The 19,486-nt window shown below is 34.9% G+C and overlaps 1 protein-coding gene and 1 long non-coding RNA gene across 11 annotated transcripts in view; both read right to left on the reverse strand.

Moving 5' to 3' along the window:
- Window positions 1–19,486, reverse strand: part of Dnc (phosphodiesterase dunce) — a 149,350-nt gene that overhangs the window by 67,384 nt on the left and 62,480 nt on the right. Inside the window, exons 1-2 of one of the 10 annotated variants that reach the window (XM_083043045.1) lie at window positions 13,311–13,447; window positions 12,735–13,216 (exon numbers count right to left, since the gene is read on the reverse strand). The exons of 7 other annotated variants lie outside the window; for them this stretch is intronic. In XM_083043045.1, the coding sequence (XP_082899171.1) occupies window positions 12,735–12,973 (239 nt within the window). In that variant the 5' untranslated portion in view covers window positions 12,974–13,216; window positions 13,311–13,447. Of the gene's footprint in view, window positions 1–1,570; window positions 3,601–5,721; window positions 6,168–12,734; window positions 13,217–13,310; window positions 13,448–19,486 lie in introns of those variants that run through there. 2 more of the 10 variants (XM_083043048.1, XM_083043046.1) reach the window with 2 other exon arrangements.
- On the reverse strand, window positions 13,248–17,873 carry LOC145939034 (uncharacterized). The gene is made up of 2 exons (XR_014425776.1): window positions 17,763–17,873; window positions 13,248–13,503 (listed from the first exon to the last, which is right to left on the reverse strand). It is a non-coding gene; the product is annotated as an uncharacterized LOC145939034 (long non-coding RNA).

A 19,486-nucleotide genomic window follows, 5' to 3' on the forward strand; every position in this document is an offset into this window, starting at 1 on the left:
CGAGATAAGAACCCTTAAAAATCTAAACAATTTATTGGTTTAATTTGCAAAAATGGCAACTGACATTGCACAATCCATTTTTGCCAGTTTGGGGTTTGTAAAAAAATTCGTTTGCAGAAAAAATTATTTTTATTCCTACCTAAAAGCTGTTTCGTTGTTTATCGGAAAACCGTGTTTGCAAGCAAGCATTGTATGCGATCCATCGATTGGCGAATTTGCACGCATTTGATAGATGTCATACGCATGAACCAATCCGCCGAGTAAGCTATGATTAATCTTCAAACGTATAAAAACGAGTGTATATATTATTATATCTCGGTAAATATATTTAAAATTTTTTATCATACAGATCTATCATAATTGATTGATCAAAATAGAGTGTAATTAAATAAGGGTATAATTATAAACTTACAATTTATTATCCATTTATCAACTGACAGCTGATATGATTAAAATTAATTAAATCCAATGCGTTTGCAGATATCTGGGGGGAAAGGGGATGAAAGCTAAGATCCAACGGCAAAGGAATTGCATAGTTGAACTGAACTGTTTCGAGTTCGATTGACAGTCGGATCCGGCTATCGTTTTATGAGTCTGTATCGATTACGTCTTGTTGCACCTCGACGAACACGTCCCTCATTAATTGATCGCGTGTATTGACTAATGATTAATCATGCATTTCGACGTGCAATTTAACGACCGTAATAGTGCTATTGATTGTTTACCGAAATTCCTAATTGGTACCGCATACCGGTTAATTCATATCGCTCCACCTGCGCGCATCGGCGTCAATTGTGCGTTACATGCACGAGTGCATCGTTCATATAAACGCATTACATAAATTGTACACATGCACACGCGTGCGCGCTTCTTCTTCGGATCATCCGCGTGGCCCGTGATAGTTGACGGTCTGGTTATCGATTGCGGAATGCGAGTTCATTTCCTGTCGCGTTTCACGCGGTTGAAAAGTAGCAATAAATGACGAATTTCCCGTCGCGGTTTAACAATGCCGCGTATTTTTCATTGGCCGATAGATAATATCGAGAGACATAAATTAACGCTCCTCGAAAATTCTCTGCATTTCATTAAGACAAATGAGTACAATAAAGAACATAGAAAAATCATGTTGGAATAAACTTTTCGTCAGAGTAAGAAAAAGTTATTTAGCCACTTGAAATTAATATAAATAGTTCTTATAATAACAAATATATGTACACATATACACACAATGAAAATTCGTTTTATGATAACTAGTAAATGCCAGTGTTCGTCCTATCGCATGAATGCATTAAGGTAATTGCATTGAGGTAATGTCTGCTTTTATGGCATCCGCGTATAACCGTGATTGCTGAATTATCAGCCGCTGTCAATTATCCCCATTTCCTAATGCATCTTTCCTTTCACATCAGACAAAACGCTTTGAACGTGTAAAACATCTTCAATTTACGGTATACCGACACTATTATTATTTCGAATAATAAATCTGTTTACACAGATTTCGGTACTTTCTTTACTCCGCGAGAGCCGCAAATTAGAATTGTTAACAATAAAAGGATTGCGGAAAACTTACGGGACTGCGACGTACACCAATTTCGGATGCGGCTTAGCTCGTGAAAGCGTGGAGACGCATCCGCTGTGCCTCCTGAACGAGGTCAACGGAAGAGTTACTTTCATGGTTCCCGAGTCCCTTCGCGCCAGTCTGGGCGCGACTTCTGGGTGAGATATAACGAGGGCGTACTCATTCATTTTGAGAAACGTCCGTTGCTTCCCCCCATCCAACTTCCACCGGTATTTATAAGTTTCCGTTTATCTCTTTCTCTCTCTCTCGTCACAGTAACATCTGAACCGGAATAGACTACCTCTGACCGTTATTTATCGAAGATGTGCGTGAAGTGCGTTTACATCGTGGTTGCATAACACTTTTCGGGCTCGGATGTTGCTAATAGATTGTTCATTCTAATTTCTGACTACTGCTGCTGTAGCAGTTGGATCGCATCGGGTATACGACATTATTGATCGACGGATGAATCAACTTGTTTATACGATATTTACGATCACGAAATTATAAAATAAAAGTAATTGCGCTCCCTTCGTTAAAACTTTTACGAATTGTCTTGCCGTTACAGTCTCTTTGCAATCGATCCATTTATACATAAATGTCTTCTAGAAATTCTTTCAAAGATATATCTTTAATGGTTTGTATTATTATCATAAAAACGAACATGGCTCTTCGGTAGGAAAAAGACCGCGCGAAAGGCCGTTCTTCAGAAGATTCAATCTTTACGACATTGTTTGTAAAAGACCATTACATCGAGTAAGAAAATAATACTTTATATTACGGCTCACATCGTAAAGAGAAATGTAGCACATATCACAGTTTTATGAACAAGTAGTATTATCTCCGTGTCGTAAAATATCGTATCAAAAGAATTTCAGTATTTTATATAACTCGACAATTTAATGCTTTAGGTCGCATCTCAGCAGTTGCGTAAAAATGCCGGCCGTTATTTACTAAATGTAAGTATAAGCTAGTATAAACTATTCTGCTAGAACCCAAGTTTCTATCTGAGTCAGGCTTTCAATTAATTAGATGAGGAATCTTTCTTATTACGGTAATAAAATTTGAAATAAACCTACAAATGTATCAAATTTAGTACTACAAATAAATAAACGTAATATTATAAAAAACGCAATAATTCAAAACGGTCGACTTACTCTTCGCAACAAAGGTCGTGCCAATTAATTCGCGATTCCTGAATTAATCGAGATATAAACATCTTATGATCATTACACAACGCATTTGAGTCGCGAAACTTCCAGGGCGTGCTTTCCTAGCCAATTTAAAATGTCCACAGCGGTCTTTCAGAGATTGCGAGTCTTCTGAAGCAAGAGAGATTGAAATACCAGCGGCTATTCGAAAAATTTGTTTCCCGCATGCTCCTTACCAAGGATTCCGAGAAATCGAGAGAGCAAACGGTCACCGATATTGCCGCGATACCACCGTCGAATAAACAGAGCGGGAAACGGATGCAATGTCAAGATGGGAATGCATCATTCATGAAGCGACACGGGAACATCGAGCAAGACGCGCGCCCAAGTCTTAATGGAATCTGTAAAGTTCCCGTAACGAGAATACGCGACGTTATCTTTGAAGTAGGCGACAGTTTGTTACGGCCTGGGTTCTCTCTCGCGTCTCGCCGGACGATTAATTCGCTTGGAGTTAACTTAACCGAGTCCTAACTGACGAGATCGATTCCTCTTATTAGTCTAACAAAGGCTGCATTAGTATCAGATTATATATATGAGCTTTTCAGAAGACGGAAACATAATTATTACATTTTTATTGTAAAAGAATTTATTGTAAATCTTCCGATTATTTCTTTTTTTTCGTTTATTATTTTCATCACGTTACTCAAAACTAGATATGACAGGATAACACGAGACAATTTAGTTATCTCCAGTCATCTTCTTATATTTTATCTCCATCTTTTATCTCTGATGTGATTAACAGAGAAATTCGTTAATTAGATATTCTGATTCACTTTAATTGAAAACTCTCGAAAGATATGAAGTACTTACTTAAAAGAGCAAAAAGGAAAAAGAGAGAGAGAGAGGAGAAGAGAAATGAATTAACTTGGAGATGCGAATGATGTCGAACATTTTCTCAGTAATGGTTCTATCATTGCCATCATGTTCTTTTAAAAGATAAAAATATGATTTTGTATGACCATTTTATACTGAAAATATTTTGTATAGTAGAAAATATCTTACTCTCACGCTCTCTCTCTCTCTCTCTCTCTCTCTCTTTCTCTCTTTATTTCTTTCTCTCTCTCTCTGCACATTTTTAGACTATCTAAAATTATATATTTAAAATTATTATATAAGAAGACGTTATTAAATATCGTTTTCCAAAATAAAAATCTCAGTTGTTAATGTGATACGCTAATTATCGTAATACGAAAGTTTGCGCTCGGTACAATAAAATTGACGTGCTTCCTATAAAATGTAACTAAAGATTAAAGAGAACAGAAAGAAAGTACGCAAATAGCACATTGGAGAAAATAGTCGATGCATTGTGAAAGAATAAGAGAAGACACGCCCTGTCTAGAGTAAATATGTAATGATGCTAGAAAGGTCGCGAGAAATTAATCGCTCGATCCCTTGACGGATAAATGATGCAAATGAAAAATATAAAACACGGTATATTAAAATTAAAAGCGCGTTAAAAGAGTGCATAAATGAAGAATCTTGAATTTATATACAATTCAATTCTGCATATAAAACGAAAATTTTCAAAGTTATCGTTTTGATTCTTTCGCGTTTCATTCTCATTGATGTAATATTTAATATTATTTATACACGGAGAGAATTTTCTCTCAGAATTTATCCTGAAAATCATGGTAATCATGGGACAATATGGTATGGAAAGAATTTTATGAGAATTTCTCTGATTAATATTTATCACAATAAAAATAATATCTGTCACAATAAAAGATTCTATCAACTGCATGGTAAAATTACTCGAACATGTTTTATATTTTAACGTGTAGATATTATTATGTTTATTGTGATTAATATTAATCAGAGAAATTTTCATAAAATTCTTTCCATACCATATTTTGTCCCACGATTACCATGATTTTCAGGGTAAATTCTAAGAGAAAATTCTCTCTGTGTAGCTGTTATTCTTATAGTAATTTCAAGATGTTATAATTATAATTTATCTTTTAAGATCTAATAATCCTTTAAGAAAGAGATATAATAAGAAAGAGATATAAAAGGATTTTTACAAATCAAAGAAGATAGAATTAAAAAGTGATCCCGAAAAATTTACGGAGTCAGCGTCCTTTCCGTTCATAACACAAGTTAAACTACCCCTTATAATTCTGTATAATATTTTCGTTCCGTATCGGGAGATTGCTGTAACTTATTTATCGAGCTCAATTACACGTATCCTGTAGACCTAAGTTTATTACAGATGCACTATACGTGGCGACGCCAAATTCAATGAAGTTCCAAATTCAATGATAGCCAAGTCTAGCGCGGATATCAATCAATGAAATTGATTATTACGATATAAAATCGATTTATCAAAATCAATACCGGTGATAACCGGTCGCGTATGCGACTCATCATTTATCATTATTTTTTCAAATAGAGATTCTATCAACGATTTTCCTTTTCACACATACGACGCGCACATAATTGAATATTTTTTAGCAGTAGAAAATAGTTGTAAGAGTGTTCGTCGTAGGAATGATTCTATGTTTCGCAACAGGAAATGCAATCATATAGTCGACAATCTGCTCACTGATATACGTATTGACGCGATATAGATATAAATTACAATTCGGTTACAATAAATGTTTGAATGGATATAGAAAGCTGACAAAGTCAATACACAAGATGGAAGTATCCCAGGCTGCTTTTAATAAAAAAAAATGTCTTTTTTCTCCAACATCTGTTATTTTTTCACGTTCTATCCCATCGACAAATATTTTTCATTCTCCCAATACGCTTTTTCAACGTTGCCTTTGACGTAAAAGAATTGAATGCGCTTGGCTTCTTTAAATACTAGAACATTAAATACGTGTTCTCGTGGTCATATTTCCTTTATACGCATACTTTCTTTCATAAAAATTTTTGGTGCTCGAAATACTTTTTTTTAAATAATGCAACTTTGATGTACACGCACTCACGACGCACACGACACGAAATTACCTAATGAAATTTTGCTCGAATCTTTCGCATTCAATCGAGGCGCATTACGGCTAGATTCATCACTCCGCACTTGCGATACGACTCGAGATCTCGTGCGCGAACCCGTCATACATCCAACGATAGTTTGTCATTAAGTTGTTAAACGTTTAAACCTTAATACGTCGATATTGTAGCACCGCTCACGTCACGTGCAAGCGAATGTCCAAGTTCATATGCGCGAATCGAGAGCGAGAATCGCTCTCTGCACACGACACATATCCCGATCAATCTTTAATCGCGAATTAAACGAGCGCCGTTCGCACAAAATCGACGTTTTGCATCATCCTGATACGGTTATCCCGTGTCACAAGGCCAAAGAAACACGTCGATACACTTCGAAGCTAATCTTACTTTACGAAGAAAAGTTACGAACCTCGTCGGTCGCGTGCCGGACGCAAACTGACTCTTGCCATGCCGGCGTCTGTTGCTTATACCCGGTATAGCTGCGCGCATCATGCTACAAAGTCTACGGTCATTTTTGACGAACAAAATCGGACGGTTGTGTGTATGTGTGTGTGTATTGCGTATATATATTCCCTCCATCGACTATCTAACAATGATAGAAGCTCTCTCCCTAATCCCATCTCAACAAAATCCTTATGTTTTTTTTCTCTTTCTCTCTCTTTTTTTTCTCACTTGCAGATTCTTCAAACAAATTGAAGTAAATATTTCTTTAGCGAAAATTTGATCGGACATACGACGCACGAAAGAAATTGCGTTTCTCTCAATTTTCTTTTTCACATTATTTCAAATGTTTCTGCCAACCTTACAATTAAAATTCTATTATTTTCTGCTAAATGCAGAACAAGAGAGAAAGAGAGCGCGAAGTCTTGTCATCTTGTCATCGATATTTGAATAACCTTAATTGAATAATCAATTATCAATCGATATATCAAGAAAAAGGCAAAATATAGAAAGAATTAAGAAGATTCAGCCTTGATGTTAAAAATAGAATCAATGTATCTCTTACATCTCTGTGTTACACATCTGTGTTTTATTGTTACAAATTTTATAAGAGCACATATAGGTGCAAAATTAGCATCTTGCGCAAAACTGAAAAATGGCTTCGCATGAATTGCATAAACGTATTCTATAAAAACACAATAAGAAGTATTATAAATATAACAAATATTAAAGCACGCATTAATGTTTCCATAAAACATGACAGAAGCCAGACGCATATAGTCTCACGTTTATTTGATTAACTCTCTTTCTCTCTTCCTCTCTCGACGATGTGGCAGACATTCGACATAAATTTCTTTGTACAAGAAAAATGCAAGTTATTGTAAAATGATTATGAAAGCTCAGGTCTTAATTTGATATATGCGGGAGATAATTGCAGATTCTTCATCCCTATACTTTATGATGATGAATACAATGTATAGAACAATGACAGACAAAACAATACAATTTTATTTGCGACCGCATTATTTCGAGCGAATAAATGGCGTCTTGATGTCGACCATTGTCAGAAGAATAAAAGAATTATCAAGGACTGGATTAAAAAAATAATACACTAAACTTTCGATGATATATATAATGCTATACCGCATATGACTACTAAAAATTAATCCTATATAAAAAAGCATTATGTACGCTAAATCTTATAAATAAAATATTTTTTATAAATATTTTTAAATCGTATAAAAAAGTTTTAATATCGTATAAAAATTGTCTAACTATTTTAATTGTAATGATATTACGCTTCTACATCAATAGCATCGTTGTTTGATAAAATACCGCGCAATCATGAACAAGAAGAAGCACCGTGAAAATTTAATAAATCGAAACTGATGCCAACCTCGATTTATATTTCATTGGCGTAAATTGAAGAATCAACACGATTGGAAGGACGAGGAATAGAAAACCGAGTGACGTTCGTCGCGTGCAAGGAAAATCGACGCGTCGACTAATTGCACTTCGCGAAATATGATTGTATGTAATTAGTCGTAAAATATATTGCATAATGTAATGGCAAAAAAGAAAAGTAAAACTCGCACTCGTAATATAGATGCGATAATAACAAGTCGATAACAATATCATTATAGAGAAAATCGAAAGTTTATACGCTGCGGTGGTATAAGAGAAACTGAAGTATATCAATTTATCAAACCCATATATTTATTTTATAATATTTTATATATATCTATATGTATATTTTTTATATATATCTATATGTATATTTTTTATATATATTATATATATTATATATATATAAATATATAAAATTATATATATATATTATATATATGAATATATATAAAATATAGATTCATTACAATTTAAAATAGTTAGATAATTTTTAAACGATTAAAAATATTTGTAATACATATATGTGTATATATATATATATATATATGCACAAATTGTAAAACATAAATTGCAATAACATGCAATAAATACTACAATCGTTTTCATCATCCAATTGTTTTTCATATTCTAGTAGTTCGATATATAGACACAAGTGAACACATTGCATCGTTTAATTGTTAAGTCGAGAATTTTTTTCGTACATGAATAAAGGATTCATTTTTATCCTTGCTGATCGGATTATAATCAGTCAGTTATGATCTTAAATAAAATATTCAAAACTTTAAAAAATTGTAAGCTTTAGCAAATATGTTAATGAGACAAACCATTAGGTCTTGCGTATATTATAGCAATTAGATAAAATGTGCTGAATATGTCAATAAAAGAAGTCATTAGGTCTCACCATTAGATGATTACTTATCGAATACGCCTGATATCCTCCAATTAATATTTGATGCAAAGTTATTATATTTTCGGAGGCCGAAAAGAAAAAGAAATCGACGCCTGTAATAAATTTTTAACGGATATGCACAGCTACCAAAATAACTATCGGCATATGCAAGTGAGAGACGTTACAATGTTATAAATTGCAGGCTGCGCCCCGCTCTAACTTTTACACTTATCTTATAAACTCGGTGTATATATTTATCTCACCAGTGTAAACTCTGACGCGACTTTGCAGTTTTATTAACGCCACGCCGTTTAATTTAATATGAACTTTTATAGTCTGAGTTTACTGAAGTATTTATGGAGACGTACGCGACTTTTATCGATTGTAACGAAATATTGTGGCGATAAAGTGCGGGGGAGATGCAACAAAAAGGAAAAACAAATAAAAAACAAGCTACTCCGGTACTAGCAGAAAACAAATGTAACAATTATAATCGAACAATTTTACTGTAAATTTCATATTTCATACAGACGCTGCTAATGCGTTTTGTGTTGATTTGTATAAAAGATTACTCGATATATGCGCTACATTTTGTTAAAATTTATTAATATAAACTGCAAACACACATATCCAAAATGTAAAACTTAATTGTCACAACGCAAACTGTATCCGGCATGTTTTTTGATTTGAAAAGCTTTCAAACCATTCAGATATTTGTCATGCGAGATACAATATATGTATGTGTGCAGAAAAATACCATAAATATAAATTTATACCGCTTCAAATTTTTAACGAAAACACGCTGCAAATGTGCGAAAGCACTTTTTAATCATCAATATAATTTTTTAAAAATATATTCTGCCGTTTTGTTTTTCTTTTTTTTTTTTTAAGTAAAAAATAATTAATTTTTATTGTGAATGTTTGAAAATTCATACGCGACACTGACATCGTAAATGCTTCTCTCCTCTGACTAATTCTTGAAATAACATTACGTTGATTAAAGTCGTTATCACGTAAATTATCACGTGGGAATAAGACACACTCTCACGATTACACATTAATTCACGAATGAGTGCAGTATCGATCGTCGGATTCTGTTTACGTGCGAATGCAAACCAGTCGACGGTCATCTCGTTTACATGGAAATCTAGAATTGGCATGCAACGGTTTGGAGGTGATATACGGTTAGGGGAAAAAACCGCTTTCAAGGAGACGTATCGGTGAGTGATGGATGATGAAAGAGGGGCCGAACAAAAATGCAACGTGCGCCTCGATTTTCCGTAAACGAGTCTTTGAAAAAGATAAGAACTTAAAATTGAATTTAAGCTGCATTCGCTGTCGCGCGCGATATCTGTGATTCCGTTTTACTTTTATGTCAATCGTAGAAAATTGATATTATTTTCGCATATATAGGTACTTTAATTTTATGAAAATATAAAATGTAACTCTCTCACGTGACGAAATTATATGCGTATCGTATATCAAAAAACATTTTAATGCAACTGATAACAAGTAATTTCGCAAGAATACTAACGTGAGCAAACTTGTAAATAAATTATGTAATTTAAGCTCATGAGATATTTACAAAAAAAAATGTATTTACTTGTCATATGTCCATTTAAGCGTTAATGAGCAGAAATATTTGTAACAAAAAATGTAGATTAAATGCATTATGCAACTTTTAGCAAGTTAAATGAATTGGAATAACATTCTGTTCATACATCGTTTTCACGTTTATGATATAATTTTATATTTGATAATTTAAACTTTTTGTAATATATAAATATTTCTTTGAAATTTTTTCTTACAATTACAATTATATTTTATATTTTACAAAAATGTATCCTAGAAAAATCAGATCTAAGAAAAAGATCTAAAAACTTTTTATTTTTATTATCTTTGAAAATATTATGAATCCGGTTGTATTTTCCATAATATAAAGTTCAACCTTTAGCTTTGTATAATTTTACTAAGTTTTAGTGTAAATATTAAAACAGAGAATGGACTTCGGTCAAATGACTCAAGTAGAAATAAGTCGCTCGCACGCGAATATCGCTCTGGGGAAGGTAAAGACAGATTTGTCGAAGAAATCCGCTTTCCTCTTGCAGTTTTACCACGTAAAGATGAGCAAAAGGTCTTCGACGTATGAAATCAAAACACATAGAGAACATAGAAGGAGGTTTTATCTAAAGTTCACATCGGCATCAATTTTAATTTAAGTCTTTCGAGATAATATTGAACTATTCGAAAAGCATATGTCGATTCTCCAAAGAAACTGCAAAAATAATATTTTTTACATTTACATATTTTTTACTTATGTTTATTTAGTTAGTTTTATGCTTTTGTTCTTTCGCTATTTTCTATGCAAGTTAAAGATTTCAGCTTCTTCTCAAAAATTTCTCGGCAAAAAGCTTCTCGAGAGATGTGACACGCCGCAGAAATAATAAGAACCATAAGTAAATGAAGGTACATCCGCTAATAATAAGAAGAACGAAGCTTTTTCCGTCATGACTTCGCGACCGATGGAGGAGCAAATAGAGGGTGTTTTATCAGTTTGAAGAGCAATCGGGATTTAGCGAGATAAAACGTCAGGAAGCTGCAAGAAAAGCCCGAGGGATGAGAGTCGATTACGTGTATCGATTTTCTTCGAGAGTGCTTGTAAAAAAAAAATTGTCTGATGTATCTTCATTCGACATGCGAGGCTTGCTCTCATCTGAATTGTACCGAACGACCAGGGTTTTCCATCGAATGCACGATTTAAACCAAGCGCCATTTGCCGGAGTCTCGCGAAACGAGATATAATAACTTTGCATTAACGAGCATCAACCTGTATTAAGTCATTATACATTGATTTTCCACGTGGGTGTCATTTTTTCGCGTGCATTTTATGTGTATGAAAATGCATCACGTCACGGCAATGAAATTGAACGATAAAACTTGCACACATGCCGCAAGAAAAAACTAAAATAAAAATTCCGCGGGATATAGATGTATCTATAATAAATGACTATATCTATAATAAATGAACATCCCAGCGATTTTGACGCGCGAGAGTGAAACGAAATCAAATTCTCCATTTCGAAAGTTTGGACCCTATTTAAAAGCGCAGTATCGATCCCGAAAGAGTTGGCGTGTTGTGTGGTTGTTAAGGGTGTTTATCACCTACGTACCCTTCAGGGTCGCCAGATTTGTGTCAAGAACTCGCGCGCTCGCAGATACGGTATCCGAGAGCGTTGTGAAAAAGACAATCGATGTACTTGCAGTGCGCCGTTTATGATGGCGTAAATGCAATATTATGCAAATGATCACGTATATGTAGAAACAGGACGCGGCGTTAAAATCCGGTTTTTTTGCACCGTACAGATGCTCTCAGAACGATAATCCGGGAAATATTGCGAGTGCGATCGAGAGTATGCAAATGAAATGACTCTCTGTTTCACACAAACCTGTGCCATAAAAAAAACGCGTCCGCACAGAATGTTTTTAGCATGTAAATTTTTTTCCTCTTAATTCCTATTTATGTCACAACGGAAAAAAGTTAGTCTTATTGTAATAAAGTTATATATTACATTTAACCACGCATGTGTATTTATTACGAATGCATATCATTGCACAAAACATTTATCGATAGACTGTATTATTAGATGAAAATTACAAATAATAAATCTGGCTCTGAATGTAATTGTAGAGAAAAAAAAAGAGAAAAGCGCGCTGATAAAAAATTCACACAATTCATGATAACTCGTAACGCTTAAAGTTTAGTCATACAATGACCGCTACTATTTAATGCATTATTTCGCGATTCCATATTCCATCCAGCTCTATTGGACAGCGGATGGTAATTGATTTTCATGGTGTAGCCGAGCATAAGCTCTTCCGGGACCACGAGAGTACATCGATTACATTAGCATCAGGGTAAAAAGGGATCGGGTTTAATAAACCTCAGCGGATATAATCTTAAAGTGGTATTAAAAGCGACTACGGGCTTATCTCGATGAGCTTGCTTCATAACATTTAAGAGCGCGATGGCAAAAAAAAAAAAAAAAGACGAATGTATGTATATCTCTCTTAAGCGCAATATTTTATACCTAAATTATACAACACTATTATTAAGTCACGACGCAATATTTAAAAGTGAAAGCGCCTCTGCATTTTTATTTTCTGATTATCCGTAAATTATTAATCTTATATCGTTCCTTCAATTACTCTCTGCGCGATTCTTACCGATCCGGTCCAGATCCGGTCGATTTGTCCGACATCGCATGTCACTCACCTCTTGTTTCGATCGACATAATAACGACGCGAGTGTCGTCGTGGACGGTGCCGTCTACGGTCGACGATGGGTATCCCGATCGTCGCCGTTTCCTTGGAGTTCCGCCTGGAATCAGCACGTTCCCGATCGTCCCGACTGTGCAGTGAGTCCCTGCGGGAATCACATCTGCTCCCGGATCCAAGTTCCGATCGATTTCGCGATCTGGTTATCGTCCAAATAAACAGCGGCACTATAAACATCTTCGCGCGGGTCTCTCTCGCTTTCGCGCGCCGACAGTCCTCTTTTCATCGAGGGACGATAATAATTACGATAATTCGACGTCTCTCTCGGAAACTATTCTCGCGCGGATTCACTTCGCTCGCGACATCGATAACTCGGAACGCGAGACGCTCCACGGCGAATTTAAGAGACACATTCCATTTCTTCATCCGCTTGCGCGTGAATCTCATCTTATGGCACGAGGCCATGATGACCTCATCCAGCTGTATCATAATAGATGACAAAATCAAGGCGTTATTTTCTGCAATCTATATTTCATTAAAACTTTTTCGTCCATGAAATGCATGAATCTCATACCTCGGTAAAGTTTTCCCGAACATCACGTATATCCGATCTTATTTTGGATAAACTTATATAGATTTCCTTCGGGATTCTCAAGTTTTCCTCTGCTAAGAGAAATTTTTCGATACTTCGAAATTATAAAAGTCTTAGCGATTCAATTTTCCTTCACTTCTATCTTATCACTCTTATTTACGTAATGTAATTTCCGCTGAATCGTAAATTATCGTATATATTTAGAATGATTTTACAGAAATGATGCAATTCCAGAAAATCTGCCTCTGTCTTATTAAGAATACACAGAGAGAATTTTCTCTTAGAATTTAGTGTAACATATATGCAAAAATAATAGAAAAGATAATGAAAAAATATAAAGATAAATAACAGCTGTCTCGACATCGACTAATAGACAGGTAAAATTAGAATTCATTCAATTAAAAGATAAGATGGTCAATGTGAGCCAAGTATTTAAAATCATGGCCGAGATTTTAATTAATAGCCGCTTAAATAACAACTTTTAAAAGGATATAAAGACGCTAAAACAAAATGATAAATATAATAAAAATCAAATCTTCATCAGAATCTTCTCCTGCATTTCGCAATCGTTTTCCTTGGCATTTGAAAATATTTTCTCTATGTTTTCTCCATGTTAACTAAATTTGTTTCAAGTAATATATTTGTTCCAACCTCGTGTTTTTAAGATAAACGCGATTTATAAATATAGACAGAAACTGAAAACTACGTATAAAAGCTATTTCTACACATAGAACAGTAGTTGTAAGAAAATATTATTAGTTTTTTTCTCTTCTATAGATCATAATATCTGAAAAATTCGACGCGTATCAAAATATATAATAATTTGAAATATAAAATTTCGTCGGGGAGTGTTACATTAATCTTTTCTTATTATAAATCCATAAATATCTACGATATTTTTTCGAAATACATTAGTATCCGACAAAGAAGAAAATCTCACACACATGTAACGCAACAAGAAATAAAAATAGGCCACGTTATGTGACAAGCTTTACACTACACGAGAAACTGTCATATGGGTGTTGAACAAAGCTGACAACGCAATAATCCGACGTCATTTAAATTGATCCACGTGCTACTTATTATGAGAGAGCCAGCCAATAACATATTATCCAAGAACAATATTTATTGTTCGAAAGTTGTCGACATAGAGCTACGTGACGAGCTAAACAGAAATGCGTATCTGCGAATAGGTTAACACGCGAAAGCGTTTCGTCTTTGAAGAATTACGAAGATATCGCGCAAGTAATCGCCAAAGCTTTGCGTGCTCGAATGACCAAAGTAATTTATATGTACGGCGTTTGTGGCAAAAAAGAATAAATATTTATAATACGAATAAAAGATTCTATTGAGGAAGAAAGAGATCCGCGCAATTAAAAATAATTTTTCTGATACGCGAAGTATTCCTTCAAACGAAACGAGCACGGAACGAAGTCTATGTGTAACGCGTGTTCCGTTGTGTTAGTGAAACACAATAGAAATGTCGCCGTTCATGACATTTCTTTTCTGCTATTATTGTACTAACGAAACATTTACGAATAAAAGCGCGGCGTTGTCGACAAAAGGAAGAAAAATTAAACCTCCAGCCTTGAAACTGTGTCAATATATAATATAAATTTATAATTTATCAAACTGCACTCTCATGATAGCTTATTGATATCACTAATTAATTAGAGTTTAATTTCGAAATATAATTCGGCCATGTGTTTTTTAGATCACGTTATTCAAAAAATTGTTTCGCTTCGTATACATAACATAAAATTTAATTAAGGACATTAAATAATTTCCATCATAAATTAACAATTAAATGGCCCGGACAAATGACGTAAATATGCTGCACGAACAACGTATATATTTCTCTGATGCCATAACCATGAACGAATCTCTCTTGTCCCGATTTTTAGTATTTAAATTTATAATGCTCAACGAGTGTGCTCGAGTTTAATGGATCGTTAATAGATTGTTTTATCGCCTGTGAGATACGGAATGACGTTACATGTTCTTTCTAATTGTAGTTTACATTTCTAACAACATATAAAATTTCTTCAATTAATGAGTGAACATAAGACATGCGAAAAGATAACAACTTTACTAAATATCATTCGTCGAACGTACCGACACAACAATTAATTTATACCGATGGTTTTAATAATATGCTCATTTCTCTGCTCGATATATTGATTATTATTCATCATTACCTGCCCTCATCTAATCAAAATATCATTAATAAACATAGGCGTGCCATTATTTATATGCAAATTTGTGAAGATTGTCAATTATAAAGGTTTAATATAATAAAATTATAAATTTAAAGAAATGAATGTGTAATTTTGTATGTTTTGTAATAATAATAACTTCATTTTCATGTTAAACACAAAGTCGATTGAAAGTGAAGTAATTAACCTCGGCTGGTAGCTCGATTCTTTGTTTAACTGCGACCGACCATGACTCGTGTCGTAGACCGATGACGTCATTGCTCGAGTGTATAATACTCGAGCGAAACTAACTAAGTGCATTATAAAATCATGTTCCTCTAAGAAAATTAATATCAATATCCGATAGTATGTTTAACGAATATTTTATTTAGGAAAGGAGGTGTTAGAAAAAAATTTCGTTTCTCGAAAGAAAAATCGTTCGCTCAAGAAAAATTTTGAACGATACGATTTAACCAATCCATTTTATATGTCTATGAAATTGATATAATATGTGCGAAAAAATATATTCTTTATAAAAAAGAAGGGGAAATAATAACAATACTGATGAGAATTCGAGAAGATAGAAACAAATTTCTCGTCATTGTGAGCAAGATAAAACTATGATTTTTTGTTTCTGAGCATCACGGTACAAGAATATTCACAAGTGCCCTAAAATTCGCACAATGAAGGCAAACGAAAGCGAATGACTGGTTGGAAGATACCTACGGACTATGTCGAGAGTCGATAAAGTCCATTAAGAAAATTGCATGCCTCGACCGCGACTCAACAAGTATTTCGGCCGATCGATGATGATTGTTCGGAACAATTACGCGGTGAAATTTTTCTAATGTTGCGCAAATAATCCTGATGCACGCATATATATCAATCGCATGTGCATTGCATAAAAAGTTTTTAAAACGACACGAAAATAGAATTTGAAATGGGTTAAGTATAAGGGAAACAAAGACCATAAGAAGAAAAATATTCGCGCATTTCTCTATTTCTTTTCGAAATTACAAATCAGTCTCATATCCAGCGATATATATATCCGGCGCTGATTTGTCCACGTCACTGTTCGGTCAATAACACCGCGATAACATTGAATCTTCATCTTAATGACCGGTTGATAAACCGTATGTATGTTCAAGGAGCACGCCGGACTTCCTGGCGTGCAGTCGAACTATTTCACGGAATCCAAACGTCATAAGAAAGCAACACGTGCAACGTAGTAAAAGGAATATTTTGATCATTGTGTTTATTGTTGGCACAATTATATGCATATAATTTATTTTGATTTGTCATCAAAAAATTCTAAGAAATAAAAGATATTTTATTTTCTAAATCGTCCTAATTAATTTTAATTTAAACAAAATGCGACAGCCTCCAATTTAATCATTTAATAACTTACATATAATATTGTATACATATATAAGTATTTTCATTGTAATAATTAATTTCGAATTTCTAATATTCAAAATGGAATTTCTAATATCTATAATCGAATATTCAAAGTCTAATTATCATTTAGATAAGATAGGGGTGAATTAATGAGGTAACGTAGTATTCCGAATGACTTGCAACTACAAAGAGACAAGAGACAAGACTGGGAACCTCGTTACTGCTATAGCTACACTTAAATTATTTACGCGGCTGCATGCACATGCACAATGTGGCGCAGAAAACAAAGTCGATTCTCGCGACGGAAATATTACACCTTGATAGATATAGAACGTATCGCTGTGTAATTTGAAGAAAATATATCTCGCCTGCCGTAGATATTTATTCGAGTGACTTTTAAATATTAAAAAAAAAAAAAAAAACTTCACGTCTTCCTTTTTGCAAACGTCAACAGGTAAAATTGCAAACGTTAACAGTTTTAATTAGTGAAATAACAATCGGCAAAAATTTTTCAGGTATACTTAATAGCCTTTTTTCTCAAATTGTTTCTCCTAAATAAAATCACTAAATTTCATCAAATTGTTTTTTATGAATATACGTCTTCGTTTTTATTTATGTGTTGTAATAAAATTTTCCACTACACAATTGATAAAACAATCTTACGTTTATTAAGAGCATAGATACATTTATTATTCATACCGACGTTCCAATAAATTTAATCCACCGTTAAATTTGTAACGGCATACGCACCGATAAAACTGAATTAATGGACGAGCAAAATGGGTAAATGCATTTCGCGACAGCTCGCACGTAGCTCCAGGAGCAATCGATAATCGTGTACCGTTTCGTGCGATAATACCAAGGGGAAACAGGAACTAAAGATCTGCGACGCACCATGAGAACCGGCTTTCGTCCTTGACGAGGATACCTGAATCTCAACGGGATTAAACGAGCGGCTCGACAAACAATAGCGCTCGCTCGGCAGAAACAACACAGCGGACATAATTAGACTACGTAACCGCGCGATTAATTAGCACACAATCGTCGTCGCGCGATACAGACAACGCGTGGGAGGGGCACAAAAAAAAACAATGAGGAAAAAAAACAAAACCGCGCTCTCTCGCAACACCGCGTTTGCGTTTGCACGTCCACGTGAGTCGACGCCAACTAAAGTTGACGGCCGCGATTTCGCGGTCACGCGACGAACGCGGCGCGCGAGTTGCATCGCGGCGTCGCGCGCATTTCCGTGGCCGGAGCGTTCGTGCGACATCGAGCGACGAGCGACGAGCGCGGATTCGTGCGCGAGAAAAATCGACGGATGAATTGACGCTCCTCGTTCGTATCCCTACTCTCGTCCTCGTCGCCTTCGAGCGGCCCCACGTGTCGCATGAAAATGATAGCGACATTAACGATGGCGATAAAACGCGAAGGAAGGCGCGACGCTCTCTCATCTCGTAATCGACGCGGAGTAGTAATTTACATTTAGTCGAATAGGAGGGACATAGCTACAGTTTCCTAACATTACCGGGCTCCGATAGGAAAGTCAACATCGGCAAGGTCGATAGAATGGCTCTGACAACTAATGGCGCTAATGGTCGGCTTTGATTACTCTGGTGGTGAAGGTGAAATGCAAACACTCCAAGATTCCTTGTTTACTTCTCGATTGATTAATGAGAAACGTTAAATAATTCTGCTGAAAACTCTCCGTTAAGAGAAAAATATGGTAGCCTCTTTAAATTAATAATATCAGATGATTAATCGAGGCACTTTTTAAATATTTATTTCTCGCTATGTTATTATTCTCTGATGATTACACATCGTGATGTTGCCTTTTTAAATGTTAAAATATTGTACATTCGAAAACTGAACTTTAACGACAAAGTTGTTCGAAATTGATAACAACCATCCGTAATTCAAATACGTAATTCCGTTTTGTCGATTGACAAAAGTCTTCTTATCTAGACAGGTCATCAACCGGTACCGACAACGTGCTGCTCTTTCTAACAATAACTGATTCAAAACTATCTGTTGCACAGGAGAGAAAAGAAATCTATGCCACCGTCTACAACGAATAATGATGTTCTTTTGTTCTATTGCACAGCAAAACCTCACGTCAAATCAAGTATAGTAGAGGATTTAATTAATTCCACCGCGACGATCCTCACTATGCGCTATCGCAAAAAATCTACGTCCGTCACCTCAACATGACTTACGCGTCATATTCGTTAAAATCTTCGCGAAAATTGCGCGCTAAAAATGTCACTGATCCAAAAACTGTCTTCCTACGAAAATCTCCTTTTCATGGATTTTTCAAGAATCCCGAACGATCCTCTTGATTTGGAAATTACGCATTCACAGTCTGACGCGAACGAATCAATGCGAGGTGAAGAGGCAGCCCGCTCGAATGAAACTGTCGAAGGTTGTTATCGGCGGGAGCAACGAGCAGGACAAGGATCGATTGTTGATGTTTATGATAGCTCTTTCGAGAGTGTTTAAAGGCCGGAAAGTTATGTTAACCACAGGCGTAACATCGACACGCGGTGCCCGCGTTTGTAATCTACGATC

Source organism: Prenolepis imparis, unplaced genomic scaffold (assembly GCF_030444845.1).
Source record: "Prenolepis imparis isolate NDT839.2.m4 unplaced genomic scaffold, iyPreImpa1.0 SCAF_7, whole genome shotgun sequence".
In the NCBI taxonomy this organism is placed as follows: domain Eukaryota; kingdom Metazoa; phylum Arthropoda; class Insecta; order Hymenoptera; family Formicidae; genus Prenolepis; species Prenolepis imparis.